This window comes from Amblyomma maculatum, chromosome 1, assembly GCF_055883805.1.
Source record: "Amblyomma maculatum isolate TAMU_Amacu chromosome 1, ASM5588380v1, whole genome shotgun sequence".
NCBI classification, from domain to species: Eukaryota; Metazoa; Arthropoda; class Arachnida; order Ixodida; family Ixodidae; genus Amblyomma; species Amblyomma maculatum.
In genome coordinates this window covers 244,596,573-244,615,277 of record NC_139344.1, presented here as the reverse complement: position 1 = coordinate 244,615,277, position 18,705 = coordinate 244,596,573, and the positions used below count along the sequence as shown (strand labels likewise).

The 18,705-nt window shown below is 44.7% G+C and overlaps 1 protein-coding gene across 1 annotated transcript; it reads left to right on the top strand.

The window, feature by feature from the left end:
• Positions 1 to 79: 79 nt before the first annotated feature.
• On the top strand, positions 80 to 18,257 carry LOC146206115 (pfs47 receptor-like). The gene is made up of 3 exons (XM_084608552.1): positions 80 to 176; positions 10,659 to 10,873; positions 17,961 to 18,257. Exons 1-3 carry the CDS (start codon positions 80 to 82, stop codon positions 18,255 to 18,257), a joined length of 609 nt encoding a protein of 202 aa, XP_084464678.1.
• Positions 18,258 to 18,705: the final 448 nt, after the last annotated feature.

Here is an 18,705-nt window from a genome sequence, read left to right as displayed (position 1 = left end):
TCCATGGCATGACAATGGGCGTGACTAGATGGCCTAAGAAAAAGAGGAAAAGGGAAAAAGACAACGGCTTGTCGACACGATGATTCCCGATGAAGCCTGGCCGAGGATTCTTTCGGGCCACAGGTCGCCAAGACCCGATGACGGAGGCCCAGGCACGCACTACATGGCATGGGCAGGTGTGATGTCTTCGAGTGTAGGTCGTGGGGTTTTGGTCATTGAGATCTTTTGTCGGCACATCGGGTCAGTGCGTCCGTATTGTGTTCAGCTCTCTCTTCGTGTCTTGTGGTTGTGTGGGTGGCGTCTCGTGTCAGTCTCTCCTTCGTCGTGTCTTGTGGTCGGGGCGAGGCACGGGACGGTGGAACGAAGAGGTAGCATCGGGTCCGGCAGGCTGGGGACCAGCCAAGTGATGACTCCTAGACCTTCTACCAACGGCACAAGAAGACGCAGGGCGCCGATGCTCTGGGCCAGGATGACGAGTGATGATGACGTACCCCGCATCTCCACCAAATGTTACGGGGTGGCAAGCCGATGCACACAGAGAAAAGAGAGAGAAGATGGTCGATGACTCAGAGGTGATTTAATGAATTGCGGTGGGCCTAGCGCGAGCGCTTCTGCTCGTGCCACTACCCGCTTTTTCCTCGTCCGTAACAGTATATATACCTATATATGTAGCGGTTTTTAAGATGGAAATAGGTGCGAGAAAACTGAGATAATTTTTGCTCTTTTCACTCACCCGGTATCTCGAGATCTCCGAAAGACACAGCGCCGAAAGAACGTGACGCTCTCCTCAGTAGCCCACCACCGCCAAGAGCCCTACGAAATGGGTCGCACCTCCCAAGTTTCCGCTGCACGAAACCCAGTGGCACACCGGCCTCTACTGCCTGGCGGCGGGGCAATACGAGCAAGGTTTGCGGCCCTGCTATGGGGAAATTTAGAGCTCCTGTATTCGCCTGTGCCTACACGGCGTGAGTCCGATGTAAGTGTGTAGCAGTATCCCACTCTGTTCTGAGTGCTCCCATTTTATGGGACGGGAACCTATTCAATCCCGATCATGCTATTTTCTCCGCCCATGACGAATGCACTACTGAACTAGAGACCCCCGTGCCGGTTCCGAGCCCAGCGACATGTATCGCAGAATGACGTAACCATGCAAGTAAAACTTACGTCCGTAGTCGCTTGGTATTCGCTCTCTGAATGATTTTCTTTAGTTTTAAGCAGAGGAGTACCGTAGCCGGCGGCTTTGCAAGTTCTGAAAGGGGGGGATTCAAAGAAGGTTTAGTCTCGATCTTCACCTGTACAGGCCAGATCTGCAAAGTAAGTTGTGGAAAATGCATTCATCGTGCGAGCCAGAAAAAAAAAAAAAAAAAAAAAGAAACTCTCAACTCTCGGCTATCGAACCTTTATGGAGAGTTCTCTCTCATAAAGGTCTATGTTGTCTAGATTAGATTAGGGAAGGACTTCACCAACCTTCCTGATGCCCCTAAATCACCAAATGCCTCTGACGTGTGATCGGCCAGAGATGAATAAGATGTCATTTTGTTTAGAACGAAACACAGTTCCACTGCCAGTTATGTCACTTTTCTGCTGTTAAAAGGTGGGCCGGCGTCTGTCAGTAGTTATATCTTCACATGCCAAAGAGGGAAAAAATATCTCAAAGTTATGGGAAGATTTAAGCCGCGGATGTCGCCCACACTACTGCTTCCGCAGAACGGCGCGAGTGTCTATCAGCAAAGACGAGAGGATAACGAAACAAAATCACGGACCATGTTAAAATTGTGGAACTTTAGGACAATGCCCTCATCTCACCACGGCCTGGTGAAAGCTCTATTGTACAAAGGGGCTCGACGTGTCCGTCCTCAACAAACGTCTGGAAAAAGAAGGAAGCTTGGAATATTTGCTGTGCGTGAACTGGCTCCCCACGTGTGTGAGCCATACCTCCATACTTCTGGGTGCAAAGTTGCTTCGTGTTTACAATAGCTTGATTCCCCAAATTGGGCCAGTTGCACTCTGTGCGGACAAAGGTAATGAGTCATTAAATTTCGTGTCTACGAAGGCTATCATTTGGAGTATTGCGCTCTTCTGTGACCACTTTTCAGTGGTGTGAGTTCGGCTTGGTATCATGTAGAGGGAAAGTTACTATTTGAATGAATTGGGGGTTTGCTGGACTTTGCAGACGCATGTACCGGTGCAGATAAAAGCAAACAGAGCATGTTATTTCCTTCTAAAAAATTTCAGACGGTCTGTATTTGAAACTGGCAGTCGTGGCACGTGCATACCGGTAATAGACACCAGTGCGCTTTCATACAGGACACCTAGCATTTTCATATCTCTAATACAGAAGGCATGATTGCCATTTGAAATAAAAAGCATGCTTCGTCTACTTATGTCCGCACCTGTGTATCTCATCTGTTGTGGCTCAGATTTTTTTTTTTTATACACCGATTCATTCTGCCTCCAGTGTAACGTGCGCAAACGCTTTGGCCCCCTCTGTGTCAGTATGCCTAGAGTGGTATTGTTGAAGAAGGAATTAGAATTTCTGCGCAAACCGGCAGGACGTTAAAGACAAGGAAGAGGTTGGCTGCAGAAGTGAAATGAAGGAAGATGTGCAGGTTCTTGTCAATATAGTTGTCAGTGCAGCGTTGTCCTTGTGTTTGTGTGTACTTATGTTTTGTGTTGTTACCTGCTCTTCTGCCTTCTTACAAGAGATGTGTGACCAACTAGCTCAACGTTCAGCTCTATTATTAGACATGCGGCTATCGCCAAGCACATGCCGCTTACCTAGCTTTACCGAAATCGGCCGGGTCGCGCAACACACTGGATAATTAGGCATCGTTTTTAGGGTTTAGAACATCTTACATTCCTGTATCAGCACTGCTTCGTTCTTGGTTCCTTAGAAGTTGACTGTTTTGCAGACCAAGACCTCATACTCTGTGTATTTGCGCTCCTTCATATTGTATGGAGTGTACATGAACTTGAAGGACGGATGGACCTTACCGAGGGTCATTTTTCCGTTGTGAAGGGTATGGCTAATGTAGAGTGGCTCGCCAGAGGAAGTCCGGCTGCACTCGGCAGGTCATCACCAGAAGCCGGCAGCCACTCCAGGGCGGCACTGTCACAGACAAGTGCCTGCGAAAGAATTTCAACGCAAAACGCAAATGTGCCATCTTTAATGGTTACACTGCGTACGAACGAGGCTCGCGGACAACACTTAACAGTTAATCAAGCGTAATTCGTCCAGCGTTAGTGTCTATTCTCTTACTCTTCAGTGTCTAAGGAAAGGAGGTACAGCGTTAAAAAACAATTGACAAGAAAAAAGGCAGAAGTACTGTGTGTATTCCTTCTTTTTCCTGCCTTGTTTATTGCGTTGTACTGATTTTGCACTGTGGCTATTCGTTCAAAAATGGATGTGAGGAAACTATCCTATCTTGCAGCATTACTTCAGAAGTTGCAAAATAATACTTAAGAAATTTCTACAGACGAAAATGTTCGATATCGCTTCAACACTGGGCGCGATGGGATTCTTTTCATCGAATGGGCCCAAGTTATGTAGTTTCAATTACGTGGCTTTATTTATAAAATTTGCGAAATATAGAAATTACTATTTATGGTACACAGCTCTGCACTGTGGTAGTACCTTGTTAATAAGAAACACGAGACTTCAAGATATTTCTTTCAAGCCGTTTTTAATAGTCTTCGTTAAAGGAGGGAGTTTGCAATGCGGTTTATATCCATACAGCTGTATTTCGGACGTGTTATAAATCCAGAGTTATAACTAAAATTGCTTCAAGAACTGCCCCGCAGGGGTGGTGCAGTGGTAAGAAGGCGCCCGACTACTGTCTGGAATACCCGGGTTCGAACCCCACCTAGGCGGCTGCGTTTCGATGGAGGCGAAACGAAGAGGCGTCCGTGTGCTCTGCGATGTCAGCGCACGCTAAAGATCCCCAGTTGGTCGCAATTACTCAGTACCCCTCCACTATGGCTCCTCTTTCTCTCTTTCTCTCTTTCCACTTTACTCTCATCTTCCTCCCTTTCCTCCCTTTCCTTACGACGCGGTTCAGGTGTCCACAGACACAAGCGTGACAGATGCTGCGCCTTTCCCTTCCTGTGAGCCAGTTATTATTATTATTATTATTATTATTATTATTATTATTATTATTATTATTATTATTATTATTATTATTATTATTATTATTATTATTATTATTATTATTATTATTATTATTATTATTATTATTATTAACAACTTTGAGGCAGTTTAGTGACGGAATGACGTTTTAAAATTAATTCTTTCCGCCAAAATTGTTCTCATCGATCTGTACATCCGCACTTATAAATAACCACAAAACACCAAATAAGGCTATTCACGAAAAAATTAAAATAAGTACGCTGCACGGGTAATCTGATAGTTCGGCGGTGTTCAGCATACAAGAATGTGCTACATTGGTGTCTGTACACAAATCTTGTGAGATAAAGGTCTTCTGCTGTAAGTTCAAGTTCTTTCCATACTAATAACGTTCATCAAATGCTTCACCCCTCGGGATGGCTGGGAAGATGGCAGACAGGCATTTTGCATTTCGTCTGTCCGCAGCAGCGCAGTGGTACTCGACCCAAGGATGCGGGATCGAATCCCGGCCGCGGCGGTCGCTTTTCAGTGGAGGTGAAAAACTAGGAGCCTGTGTGCTGTGTGATGCCAGTGGACGTTAAAGAACCCGAGGTTGACAAAATTTTCAGACCCTTCATTACACTATATACGGCGTCACTCATACCTGAGTTGCTTTCGGACATTAAACTCCGTAAACGACCAAACAAGGCCTTATCATTTCTTATAAGTGTGGCATGGTGACAAATCCATTTTAAATCATCGTATCGATAGCCGGCGCAACACCAGCCTTCAAATGTAAGGCTGTAGTTAAGTCAGCACTTCCTGCGGAGTGACGTTAGTTTGGGAACCTCATAATGTGCTCACCGCTTTGTGGACCAGTGAAAATAGTTACATTGCGACACGTGTGCTGCATGCTCCGAACGAAGTCCCTGCTACTAAATGCGAAAAAAAGCACACATAAAGTTTAAAACGTAGATCTTGGAAGTATTGACGACTATAAATATGCAAATACAGACTTTCGTGAAAGGATACCTACGTCAATGACGCATTGATTACTTGGTAATTCCTACAGTAGTACTCGTACTGGTCGTAGGACACGTAGCAGAAGCCTCGGGAGCGGACAATTTCGCCCGGTATTCGCTGTGCATAGCGCGGCCCACGAAGAGGGTTTCACCACCCCTCTCTTTGACACCTGGCATTGCTTTTACCGATAGGTCCTTTCCCCGGCACAAAACCCACTGATAGGGAAGCTTGGCTAGCTGCGAGGCAATTTAGCTAGTTTTATTGGTCTTAGACAGTCCGTTAACGACGACTTCATCACGCACAACATTCTTCTGCGTCTTCGACGTTCGTTGTGCCAAGAGCCAATAAAACAAAGGTCGAGCTTGGTCATGGTCACCCTGATTTATGTTACACGAAATCCTGCAGCATACATGAAAAGGGACCACTCCCTACGTTCAGAATGTATCGAGTCTAAACAAACGCCACAACTTCTGCTCATGCACTTAACAGACATTCCATGGAATATTTAAGAAAGAGGCAACAAGAGGCAGCACGAACAGAGATGCAAACCTTACATCCGCAGTTTGACACAGTGTTTCATTCGGGGTGAATCGCTCTTGCTTCAAGTAGTGATTTGCACAGCGGACTGAGGCAAGTAAATAGCACACTGAGCAACCTAACGCATTTGGCATGGACTTAGATAAGCAAAGTAAGAACTTTGCTTGAGTGTGAAACTGCCCGCGTACGTTTGTAATTTAGCTCTTGTGATTACTGCCAGCCTCCGTTTATGAGTGACTTCAGTTTATATCGACAGTTTGATGCCTGACAGCGGCACATTCTATCCTTTGTTCGACAAGTGGGCACCAAAGCTCACGAGCCGCGGTGTCATTCCGAAAAATACCGAACTATACACGTACTACACACAATACATAGGGTGACAAAGCGTCCTTGAAATAAACCGGTGAATGAAGGGGGCCAACATGAATGGCAAAATGAATTGGAGCTACCACATATAAATTATTTCAAAAAGCTACACAACCACTGCGGATATTCACTGAAAAATGTGCATATAAGCAGTCCCCCAAAAATTCAAGTAATTGTGATCAGTATCGTAGACAGCTACGAGCTACGCGCGAGAGCCAGCAAAAAACCCTTTCTCACCTACTGTAACATAAGTGAAATAAATGCTGCAATACAAAGTCAACATTTTGCAAATATGAAAGCTGAAGAATAGCTAAATTTCGTCCAGCTCATACCAATATTTAATGTGATTGGATGTAATTTGGACAGTATGGCGGAAAAAGGAGCAAATTACAGCTCACCATTTAGAGAACAAAGGGCAAAATATTTACTTAAGGCTACCACGGGCGAAGTTTCTCCCCAGAGCGGGCGATCTGAACTTTATAATACGCACTGAGCGGTGGATCTTCTCACAATCTCATTCATTCTGACCTCAATCTCAGCTGTTTCGAATAGCTTTGTAGCACGAAAGCTTTTCAACTTGCTCCTCAGAAAGAAAATGCTGAATGCATGTAGTCTTCTTTACCTTCTCGGTGCTTCATCACCATGGGTGGCTACCGACTATATTCTTCAATTCGCAAGTTATATCCTACCACTCAAGAGGCAGTGCCCTACTATCTGAAACTAGATCAGGGTGCCTTAGAACACGCAGCTACAAAGGTTGGCTGTGGTTTAATTCTGGTTAACCGTAGTTGAATTGCGAAAGCAACGGCTGCATGGCTACGCTCGAGATCAATTGTGAGTCGGGTCCATAAGTTCTCTCACCGGTGTTAGATTCTTTTTATGCCACAGCCGGTCGCACACACAACAAACACTACAAGGGGGTTGTTAGTGAAGCGGCGGTGAACCTCTCGCGTGGCCGACTCGTGCTCGCCCACTCTTTGTGCAAATTCTGCGCGCCGACAACCTTCGACGTCCTCGGCCAAAGCCCTCTTCCTTCCTTTCTCGAGACATGCAGCGCGCTCTTCATCCATTTCTTCTACACATCGTCTCCTGGGGGTTTCGTTGTGCCCGCCATTTGTGGCTACGGCCTACGAATGTGGAGCGAAAGCTTTGGCTGCGGGCGATCGAACGTTGCATCGAACCCAAACAGCGTTCCGTTGAACGCATCTAATTTCACCGGCGTTTTAGGCGGTGGTGGTAAAGGCGTTTATTGCATAAATATGGGGGACACTTAAGCTCCGCCTTTAAGAGTATGACGCGCGACAGCGTAGGCTACCAGCCCGCATATAAAGCCCCTCTTTAACCAAGCCGTATGAACGTGCCTGAGCGGCCTATAGGGGTAACGTGGATACCTGAGTCCTGGCAGGCTGATTCAGACATAACCTTCCCATGCATGTGAAACGAGAGACCCAAGTTGGCAGCTCCTGTCATTTGCGGCTACGGCATATGAGTCTACGCGACGAGCCCAGCTGGCTGGTGTAGTGTTGCTTTCGCAAAAAAAAAAAAAAAAAAGGAAATTTAATCAAGGAGATCAGACGTGTGGAGTATGTGGTAAATCCCCAGAAACAAGTGAATATCTTTACTCGAACATGATGGTATTATATCCTTGAAAGTAAGGCGAGCAGCACTTAAGCACTGTGTCAGCGCGCTAATAATTTAAATATACACAACCAACTACCTGCATTTGTAACATTCGTTAAGCTGAAAAATTTCTTGATGCACGCGACGGGATTTCCGAAGAGTAGAAGTACATACTTTACGGGATACGTGGTCTGCGAATAAGAACTGCTAGCAGATAAGAGATAAGAAATTCAAGAGTTTCATTGTCATCGCCATCATCAGCAACCGCTTAGGCATGGTATTCAAGCTTCTCTATTAACCTAAACTGAATGAGAATGCTATGTTCGATATTGTCACGGAGGAACACGCAGGAACGAAGACGAAGTAGTTGAAGGGCAGAGGTGTGCGTGGTGTCAGAAGTGGGATTGCGTGGAAACGTGCGCTGGTTGGTCTGTGACGCGTATTGCCATTCCCCGAAAACTGCAGCAACGGAAGTGCCGGGTGCGTCACTGAAAAATAAAACACAGCCCTACGTTTTGTTTGAGCATGAAGCGCTGTATGGCAACTGATATGAAATATTAATATAATAGTATACATTAAAATTACTTTCTGTAAAGTGCATAAGATATCGGTGGCGTCCATCGCGCCATCTTTGCGACATTGAATAAGTTAATTTCAAAAATCGACGCCGCGTAAATTCGTTAAAAGAGTTTAAAGCTTGTTAAAAGGTGATTGTTGCTGAGAGCTCTGTCTGAACGCAACCGAAAGGGAACATACACTCACTGAAGACAGGAGTTGATTACAGTGAAGGTAATTGTATAGTGCAACCGTTGTCTTACCGTCATATTATGGCTGCGTTCGCGGCTGGTTTTGCTGCTGTTCAGAACAAAAACATGCTATTATGCAACCTAAAGGGGAACATACTCGAGGAAATATGGTCGTATATCATTTGAATGTTGTGCATTTACAAAAAAATAAGAAAACTGCACCTACAGTAATCGAGCACATGTCTTTCAATCACGTACGTGGCGTGAATCTACTGCGCCACAGAAGCGACGGGTAGTGCGTTCTTTATATGCGCTCTTATTCGTTTTGATTCAACGTATTGATAATAACGCGACGGACACAATTGGCATGATCAGAGGATTTCTGAAAGCAATTTTGAAACTATTTTATTGCGTATGCATTTTAGTTCGTGCCCTTCAATGTATACTCAGAAAACATATAGCTTCATTGACTTCCTTTTTGTTGTGTTTTATTTTTTAGTTACGTCACCCGGCACTTCCGTTGCTGCAGTTTTCAGGGAATGGCAATACGCATGCAATACGCGTAGCACAGAAATCGTGTTTCTGTTGTCGTGGACTCGTGCACGCACCTTCGTTCAGCGAGCAGCTACGGACAGATTCCCTTGCTAATTATATTCCAAATTTACAAACTTCCAAATTTTTTGCTCTGTATTTTTTTCCTGTCATTCAATTGTGTTATCTTAAAACTTAGGGTATTGTTGCTTGATAAAGAATTTAATGTACATATTCAGTATCTGTAGCACACTTGGCAGTCCACACTGATCCCAATCCCCCTTCGTGGGTATGTGCCATTTATCAAAGCAGAAGAAGAAGAAAAGAAGAAGAAGAAGAAGAAGAAGAAGAAGAAGAAGAAGAAGAAGAAGAAGAAGAAGAAGAAGAAGAAGAAGAAGAAGAAGAAGAAGAAGAAGAAGAAGAAGAAGAAGAAGAAGAAGAAGAAGAAGAAGAAGAAGAAGAAGAAGAAGAAGAAGAAGAAGAAGAAGCGGAGCCGGCAGCTTGCGGATGTCACCTTACCGCAAGTATTTGTGAAAAATAGGCTGTGGGCAGCTGAACCGTCGTGGACTTTCGCTTCCTGCGGTACAAGTCAGCTCTGGTGACTCTGGTGCTGCTTCTAATTAGTCATGGACGCCTCGTGTGAGCAGACAGCACCGCCGAACCAGATTTGTGCTGACGACGCTTCCTATAACCAAGGACCATCATTGAACCAGGACTGTGCGGGGGTGAACAATTCGGATGGACAGAAAGTCTTACCTAATCAGAAATGTACCGGGGACGGCTCACGTAGGCACAGAGAATTGCGGGACCAGAACACCGCCGAGGAGCTTCCGTTTCAACGGGCATCGCCAAACCAGAACTTTCCCAATAATAACTCGTGCGAGGAGCCAGTATTAGTGGACCACAACTATGCCGGAAACGATTCCTGTGGGCAGAGCGTGCCACAAAACCAGACCGGTGCCGGGAGTGATTTATTTCCTTTCTGCCGTCACATCCCTCGACCTCTGCTCTGGTACTGCATTAGTACTGGATGCATCAACTATCTCTGCTTCTGCGACAAAGACGGGCGCCGCGAGCATACAAGCTTCACCAAGGGTTAGTAGTTTCTTATAATACATCAAATTAAGGCTTCTGATGAAAACTAATATGATTATATTCGACTCCAAGATGACTCTAAGTGTCCGCGGTCCACGGTGTGTCAGCGCCTATAACACAGCGAACAACATTTGACGTGATGTGGGTATGGCTTAAAGGCCAGCGGTACAACTGTTCTGGTTAGCTTTTTGCACCGCTGGCTTAGGTGTTCACTATAAGGTGTTCACTATAAGGTGTTCACTATAAGCAACGAAAACAATTGCATTAAAAAAATATCTGCACCATCAAGTGAAGTGAAATTTCGGGCAGCCGTAATTTGACGTATGGGCAGGGCCGGTGTTGAATAAGTAGTTTATGTTCGACAACTATGTATCTACTATAAGTGCCAAGTCGCATTTGGCTGGGAGCCTGCGTGAACGGTGGTGCATGTCCCACAAGCAAAGCAGCCCGAGTTGATTTAGACTCATAAGGTTATTAGCTTAGAAATTTCTATGCACGATCATCTTGCGTTTCCTGTCACCGTAACGAGTGCGTCTTGTTGAGCATCCGAAGAACCAAATGGAGTTCACTTTCTAAAGGGTTGCACTGCGCAAAGTTTTCACATACGCATGTGATAGAGTTTTGAATTTTCCTCGCAGCGATCAGCTACAAGTCTCCATGCGTCTGGGCGACCTGCAAAAGAGGCAAAATCCCGGTAGACGCTGTGACCGGAGGCGACGACACGGTAGGCGCGATCACCTATGTTGGGCGCGCGGTGCACGAGAGCAACGTTATACTTGGCAAGGTGCTCACCATCCTCGCTTACTGCTACGTGGGCCAAGATAAAGTGGAACACAAATACTGGGACTACCAGGTTAGTGCAATGACACTGATTTCTTCTCCATTTTTCTCGCTATTGCACATGCAGTGTTATCACGCTGCTACAGACTCCGCTATATATGAGCACCTAATTATACCGAAGTTGCGATCACAAGCGTGGGAAGAATCGCGCATCGCGGAGACGGCAGGAAAACACTCGCCGTGAGAGCGGCAAATTGGTCAGGTATGCAATAATAGAGTCTTGCATCTCTGTTCCGCAGCATGCCGCTTACATACCTCCCATGAAGCAGCGATCCAAATCACGTGAATGTAAGTAGAGTGCTTCGATTTTGCTGCGTGTTGGCTCCTATAGACGGTGGTATGAGAAGCTTATTGTACCGAAGAGACTCAGGCCAAGAAGGACGCCAGCTCTGGAGGTGTTCCTCATCATTTGAGGCGTCCCTCAAAGGTGGAATAAGAATAAACCTTCGAAACCTCTTTGATGCCAAGTAAGGCACTCTACTGCTGCGCCATCCAAGCAGGTATATGTGCCTTGGTTAAAACGGAGTGTCAGGTGATCGTCTACGACCGGTAAATAGATAAAGTGGTAGATTAACATTGTATCCTCATAAGACTGTGTGAGATACCAGAGGCAGAAATTAAGATATTGGTAAATAATCTAGTAGAAACTACATGTACGCGAAAGAGACACCGCGATAGGGACCACAGACGAGAGCCTTCAACCCTACCACGCCATATGCACTTCAAAGCAGAGCTTAAAGGTAACCTGCATTTTTCCCCCTCTTTGCTTCCTGCAAACTAAGACACCACTGAAGGAAAGCTATCAGCACTAACGTTTTACTTCCGGCTAAGAGGCAAGAGCCGTTAAAGTAATATTGTCGCAAGTTCACGGCTCCTGAGAGAAGAAATACGTATTGTACTGATATGTGATGATTATGTAGGTGATGGTTATGTTTTAGAAAACTCTAATTTCGAATATTTATTGGTAATTACGATATAATTTAAGCAAAAACGAAATTTCTGCCTTGCCAAGTAGGTGGCTTAGTGCAAAGAGCTCCCACGTTTCTGCGCCTCCTCTGAACTACTATGCAACTTCATGAGAGCACCTGAAGTCTAGAACTTGTACAGGCTGATGGCCAGCGACCTTGGTGTGCCACTGAGGAATGTGTTTTGCTCTCCACAGCCTAAACCAAGTCCATGTCATCCCAAATTCGCGTGCGCAGTTTTCAAAATCAAAAAATAATTGCTATCAACATCATCATGATCGTAATTTTCACAACTGCGCCCAATGAAGGGTTTTTCACCAGTTAATCCTGTCCCGTGCCAACTGCAGCACCCACCTCAACCCAGCAAACTTACTTATCCGTCCGCTTGTGATCTTCTGCGGCCTCCTGTCTAGTCTGCCTTCTCTCGGAACCCAGTTCATTACACTAAGCGACCATTGCTTATGTTGCCTTCGAGTGGCCTAGTCTGGTCGTGTTTATTGCTTATTCTCAATTTCAACTGGGCTGTCATTGACTCAAGTTTATTTTTTAGTCAATCCAGCTCTCTTCCTGACTCTTAGTACGTTACATATACAGTCCTTGTCAGAAGTGCAGATCCCACGGAGTATGCTCCTGAGTCGTGCAGTGGCGCTGATTTAGCCTTAGTGGAGGTCTTTCCCATCGGAGAGGATAGGACAAAAAATCTTACCACCGAACGATTCGGAACACAGAAAATGTTTTACAAACCGCGCGAAGTGGCTCAGAAGCAGCCCAACTGGGCTCTGGACTTTTGACAAAGACTGTGCATATGATTTTCCTTTCTTTACGTTACTGCGCGGTCCTCACGCCAACTTCAACCGTTTTTTGCTATACCCTCTTAGTTTGTGAGTACCGGAAAGATACAGCTGTTGACGATAAGCTGTCAGTCATGGCCTGCGGATACCTGCCAATGCACTTGACTTCATTCTTAGTAAAGAGAAATCATTTTCGTCCCGTAAGCAACAATTCGGCGACGTCCATGGCCCGAGATTCGAATGACGTGATCACGCCCATGAACGGTGCCACGACATATGTAAGATGATATCTGTAGCCATGAATGTTGAAGCGTAACTCACGAATGACCCCAGATAGATCCTTACTCATTTTTATTACGCTGCGTAGCGAGACAAGAGTACTTCGAAACGTAACGTACTATAAGTTGTAGAGAGTCTATACAGTCATTACGCACAGTCATTACTCAGTTATACGCATGACTCATGACTCAAATTCGTTTCGCAATGTCGCATGACTTATTACCTTACGAAGTAACGTAATGTTAGGTGTAGGCTTGGTAAAAACGCCACGTATAATCATGACTCACTATCCAGATCATGTCTTCTGACTCATAGTCATTATGCAGTGTAGCATGACTAGCGACTCTTTATTTATTAACGAAATGAAGGTAAGGTGTAGAGTTTGTACAAACATTACACGCACTCATGACTCATAACTCGGTGTGTATGCAGCGCAGCATGTCTTTGCACTTGACAAAGTAGCCTAATGTTTTCACATTCTCGCATGTAAAAGCAGTCTCCTGGTCATTTCACTACCGTGGTCCATACTGCCTGTTACATTTCCACATGAACGAGATACCTTTCTTGGTCCTTGCAATGATTTGCAGTGTAGTGTAAACTGTCATGAACTGTCAATATCCGTCTGTAAACTTTACACAACACAAATATCTGCTCCATAGTCTTCTGCGCTCTCTTCAACTTACGTTGAATCCCTCCACTTTTCTTCCCCATATAGGGGAGTTACCGGTAAGATGGAACTGTTGTACACTCGTCTTGAGCAATACCGCTAAGTTGCTAGTCATATTCTGCGAATATTTGCCGAATGCGCTCCATCCCAATCTTATTCTGCTAGTCATCTCCCTTTTGTAGTCGGAATCTGCGGTTGCTACCGGTCCAAAGTATATTCGCATACCACTTTAATATGTTTCTACCTGTCGTAAATTCTTGTTTTGTTCCCAGTCTATTGAACATTACTTTAATCTCCTGCATATTAATTTTATGTCCACCGTTACATCAATTTCATGTATATTAATTTTTAGGCTTACCATTCTGATTTCCTTCTCTAGAGCAATAATCATTATTGGTAAACGGTGAATAGGAGATTGCAGAAGTGTTCTCCATGAACCCTTAACCGTTAACTAAGTGTCGCAATTCCCGTCTCTGAATACTTCCTTTAAGGAAGTGGTTAACAGAACTATTTGTATCCTATCTCCTTTCCAAATACCTCTTCTTATGTGAATTTTATTATTTTCATTATGAAGGAATTATGGTTGCGGCTGGAGCCACTTCAAAAACAAGTAAAAATAATTGGATCGGCACAAACTTTCTGACGAAGTTTTATTTAAATAAAGTAAAATAAATGAGCTGAAGTAAGAAAAAGTTAGGTAGGTAGCGTGGGAGTAGAAACCACGTGGCCCCTTAAATGGCAACTCCGGAGGTTTTTTGACATTCGAATATTTTAGTAAAAATTTTACCATAGGTTCTCCTCTCCGTCCTGACGCATTCCACAAAATTTGGGCGCCATACGATAATCCGTTCACGCGCAACATGGCTTTAAAATATGCCGCTTTCATGGCCTAAGTTGAGAGTATTTCTGCGGGCAACACTGAGTTTCTGACGTCACACACAGTATACCGGAGTTACTGTCCACTTCCCGCGTGATTATGAAATTGTGAGGCTTATATTGAACTGCCTCAGACATTTTATGCAGTGCGTCATGATTTCCATGCTTTATTTTCACCATCCAACGCACGTACGAGTGTTTTTCTAATACTGAGTGTGACGTCACCATTTCTACAACTGGGACGTCGTTTCTGGCCGTGAAAGCAGTTTCGGTTTCGATTTGCTGTTTTTCTTTTTTAAAAATACTTCTACTTGGAATTTCGAAAAACGGTTTTTTGTGTTGGAGTCAGGACATGCCAAGGAATGTAATTCATCTAAAAACACTAAATGATGAAAAAACCATTGGAGTTGCCCTTTAAGATTTCCAGTTGGCTACGCGCGCTATCCACATGTCACGAATGCCCGTTGGCTGGAGCTGCGAACACAGGGAGATATAGGGAATGCGTGGTGCAGCCGAAAGTTTAATATAAGAATCGAAAATATTGACATAAATATTAGTTTAAACAACTAAATACACAAAATGTAATGTCAAAGCATCAAAAAAAAAAAATAAACCAAGGAAGACAAACATCACTAACGATAACACATTCATACTCCCGCCTTCAGTACTCGGTTCAGGAGCTCTCCGCATCTTTTCTGTATATAGAGGTTGTCTGATTCGTCTACTACTTCCTTTTCGTCGTCTTGGTGTTCGTTTGCGCTCTCGTGAATAACAGAGCTGACCTCTCCTGCTACCAACACGGCAATCGTACGCCGTTAGAGACATTGGGTCGCCATTCGGTCTAGTTGAGCTCGGGCCGGTATTATTGATCAGGTCAGTCCTGCAGGGCGGACACAAAAATGTCGTTCCAATGAGTGAACGGCAAAGTGGCGCATAAGTGTTTCCAAGAAGCTGACGCACAAAGTAGGGTTAAAAGCTGATGTAAATGTGTAGCGCTGCGCGCAGTAGATCCGGTGCAACTTTTCGAAGGGAGTCAGTCAGTCAAACACTCAGTCCAAGCATTTTATCCGAACAGAAGGAAATATGCCTGCTTATGGACGGGGAGTGACATAAAGGTGGCTGCAAAATTGCGAGTATGGCGATTGCTGTTTTTTTTTTTGTGTGTGTGTTTTTTTAGAAATGCAAAAGATCTGTAGCTTGTTTTTTATGCCGGTGTTGGGATTGGTCCGTGTTTGGTACATGGCGACTGCATGTCCTGAATACAATGGTGTCTTGTTTTGTCGGCGGATGGGAACTGCCAAGACACTTAGCGCGGGTGTTTAATGATGGTACATGTGTTATTGCTGCATCTGCGCCATTGGTTGCTTCGATGTGCTGTTAGTGTCTTCCCCACTTGCTGGCAACTTGGGGGTTAGTGCGAAACTGATTTTCGAATTGTGAGCCGCTACTCGAGTGAAAATGTAACGGTTAAGCTTTCAAAACAGGTTCAGCAGAGGGTAGCAGTAAGGATACATAAAATGGCTCCTTGCACAGCGCGACAAATCAACTGAAGCTCGCTATTTTTGCAGTATCGCCTATCCACTTCAGAACGTCTCCAAATGTAAAAAATGAGGTGTCTTCCCTTACAAAAAAGCTTAATGAGTTTCTGATTAAATGTTAATTACATTTCTCCTCATGCACATTAACATTTCTATACATTTTCTTGATGCATTTTTGATGAGTTTCACAAGAAAGTTGGCCACCGTGTTTCTGGTTGGTACCTAATGTGTGCATTTCTTGTGTGTTGTTCATGAGTGTTGACCAATGAGCGCCTGATGGCTTTCACTTTTGGATAAAAAGTAAAAGCTAAAACGTAGCGAAGGTCCTCAACTACATTAAAAAAATCTAAAAAATAAAAAAATACTAAGCGAAAAGAAAACTGCACCTCTGGCGCGATTCGAACTCGGTACCTCTTAATCTGTAGCTTTCTACGGTAACCACTCGGCCACTCGGGAGAACTGATAACATTGGTAACGTATTTGCTTCTTATGTCTTGACTGCATCCATAAGATTGGGACTTTAATGTTTCGAAGCATGTTTCGAAGTGTACAGGCAATTGCGGCTGCTCTAACAATTACAACTTCTTGACCATTAGAACTTGCATCTAATGTTCTGGATACCTCTGCGCACTATTTTGTCCACTGGAGTCATTTTAACATGTCGAGTTTGGCATCGCTGGTAAATTCATCAGCGCTGGCTCTTCGGTGGTTACTACCTTGGGCGTAATTTTCGCTGAGCACTGAGCTGTAGCACGAACATTTAAGGAAAAAAAAAGTGCGACCAAGCTTCAATACCGGCAAGCGCAGCAGCGCCGACACTATTTTACTGGTAACTAAATCTTATTTGTATCTAAACATTTCGGGAAGCGATGCGATGACTGAGGGCTCGGCTAATCTATACGCAGAGCAAGAAGGAGCTCGAAAGCTTAAGAAACACGCAAAATATCATGCATTATAAAGAAGGCAATGCTTCTCGTGCCCTGGTCGCGTACATGCTCCCACGACGGTCCAGTTCCGAGGCAACGCACGGCTCGGGTTACGTCCGCGCGTCGTCGTTGGCGCAGGCAGGGTACCCCTGCTGGTCTTTCCGAAGCGGCCTCCTCGCAGGTGCAAGGAGGCATTGGAAATGGAGCGGCCGTGCGTCCGCTTGCTTGGAGGCGGGTTGGCAGTGCGTCGGTTCGCGTACACAACAATATCCTTGCCCGTAACACCCTAAAGCATATTGTCCAAACATAGCACCCCTTCGCTTCGCAAGAAGTGATTTGCAATGGCACAAACACCCAAGACTCAGGGTGTAAACGTGTTTTGAATGAAACAAATGTCGAAAAAGTTGTTTTTGTTTTTACAGTGAATGCTAAACAGAAATGAAAACATAGCAAAGTATATACATTCGCTTAGTGATGTATACTTTCTCTCATTTGAGAAGGTCAATGTATTTCCACATTAGCTCCTATACAAAAATACTGTGTTTTCCAAGCACAAAACTTCTTGCGTAATCTCAAATGAAAGTCTGTTGCGGATCTCATGTTAAAACACATAAAAGTTGTTTCTTAGGCAACATCCTACATATGCTAAACAGAAATGCAAACTTAGGGCTCTGAAAGCGTGCAGTTAACAAGGAAAGAATATATATTCACTTAGTGATGTATACTTTTCCTCATTTGAGAAAGTCAATGTATTTCCACACTAGCTCCTACCCAAAAATACTGTTGCGTTTTCCAAGCACAAAACTTCTTGTGTGACCTCAAAGGAAAGTCTGTTGCGGATCTGACGTTAAAACACATCTAATCTTGAATCTCCTTTGAGAGGTTGATGACTCATCAAAAACACATAACGTGCGTAACAGAAATTCAATATCTATTTTTGTAAGGGTTTGTTCTTCAGACCCTTTTTGCCCGCCTCTCACGTCGTTTGATTGATGGCATACTGTGTTACCAATCAGATCCAGTGTAATCACACTCGGTGTTGAAACTCTGATTCGCAGGCGCTCGTTTCCGATGGTGCACGCCTGGAGTGGCAGGCTGCGACTGATGGCGCAGTGCTGAAAAGAGCCATCCAAGGGGGCATGACCTCCGATAGAGAGCCGCTCTACGTTGCACGCGCTCTCTACAAGGGAATGAAGACTGCCGGCAGGCTGCAGCCTTCTCAGCGCTGCGCGATAGTCACCTACGGCGGCGTCGAGCATCGCTATACCGACTACGAAGTCCTCGTCTGCAAGACAGTCAACTTCTCAGAAGCCCATACAGCATCTTCAGCTACAGTAGCACTCAATCCTACTTGAAATGGCTGGTGAACGTCGCATGCAGCAGAGGGCATATTGCTTATTTTGAGCAGTCATCGCAATGCGGGTATATGTTGGAGAGTATGGTGTAGGCAATTCACCAAAGTTTTCAAAATGTGCGCAAAAATGCCGCTGTTCGGAAGTGCTCCCGATGGCCTTATCCGTCTGGCGGCATCACAAATCGCGAATTATTGAAATGAAAATCACCGAACATAAATGGCTGTGAATGAAAACGCGCTGACGGAAAACATTTTGGTCATTCGTGCATAGGCATTGCGGGCAGAGCCACTATGGAACCACTATCAATCGCATGGAGAGCACAGAAGCCTCCATCACACACATGGCCATCGCCTTCACCGTGGTCATTGCGCTCATCATACTCATGGATAATTTAATGCATTTGGACTAACAGTACCTGCGAACACATTATCCAAAACGAATTCATGAA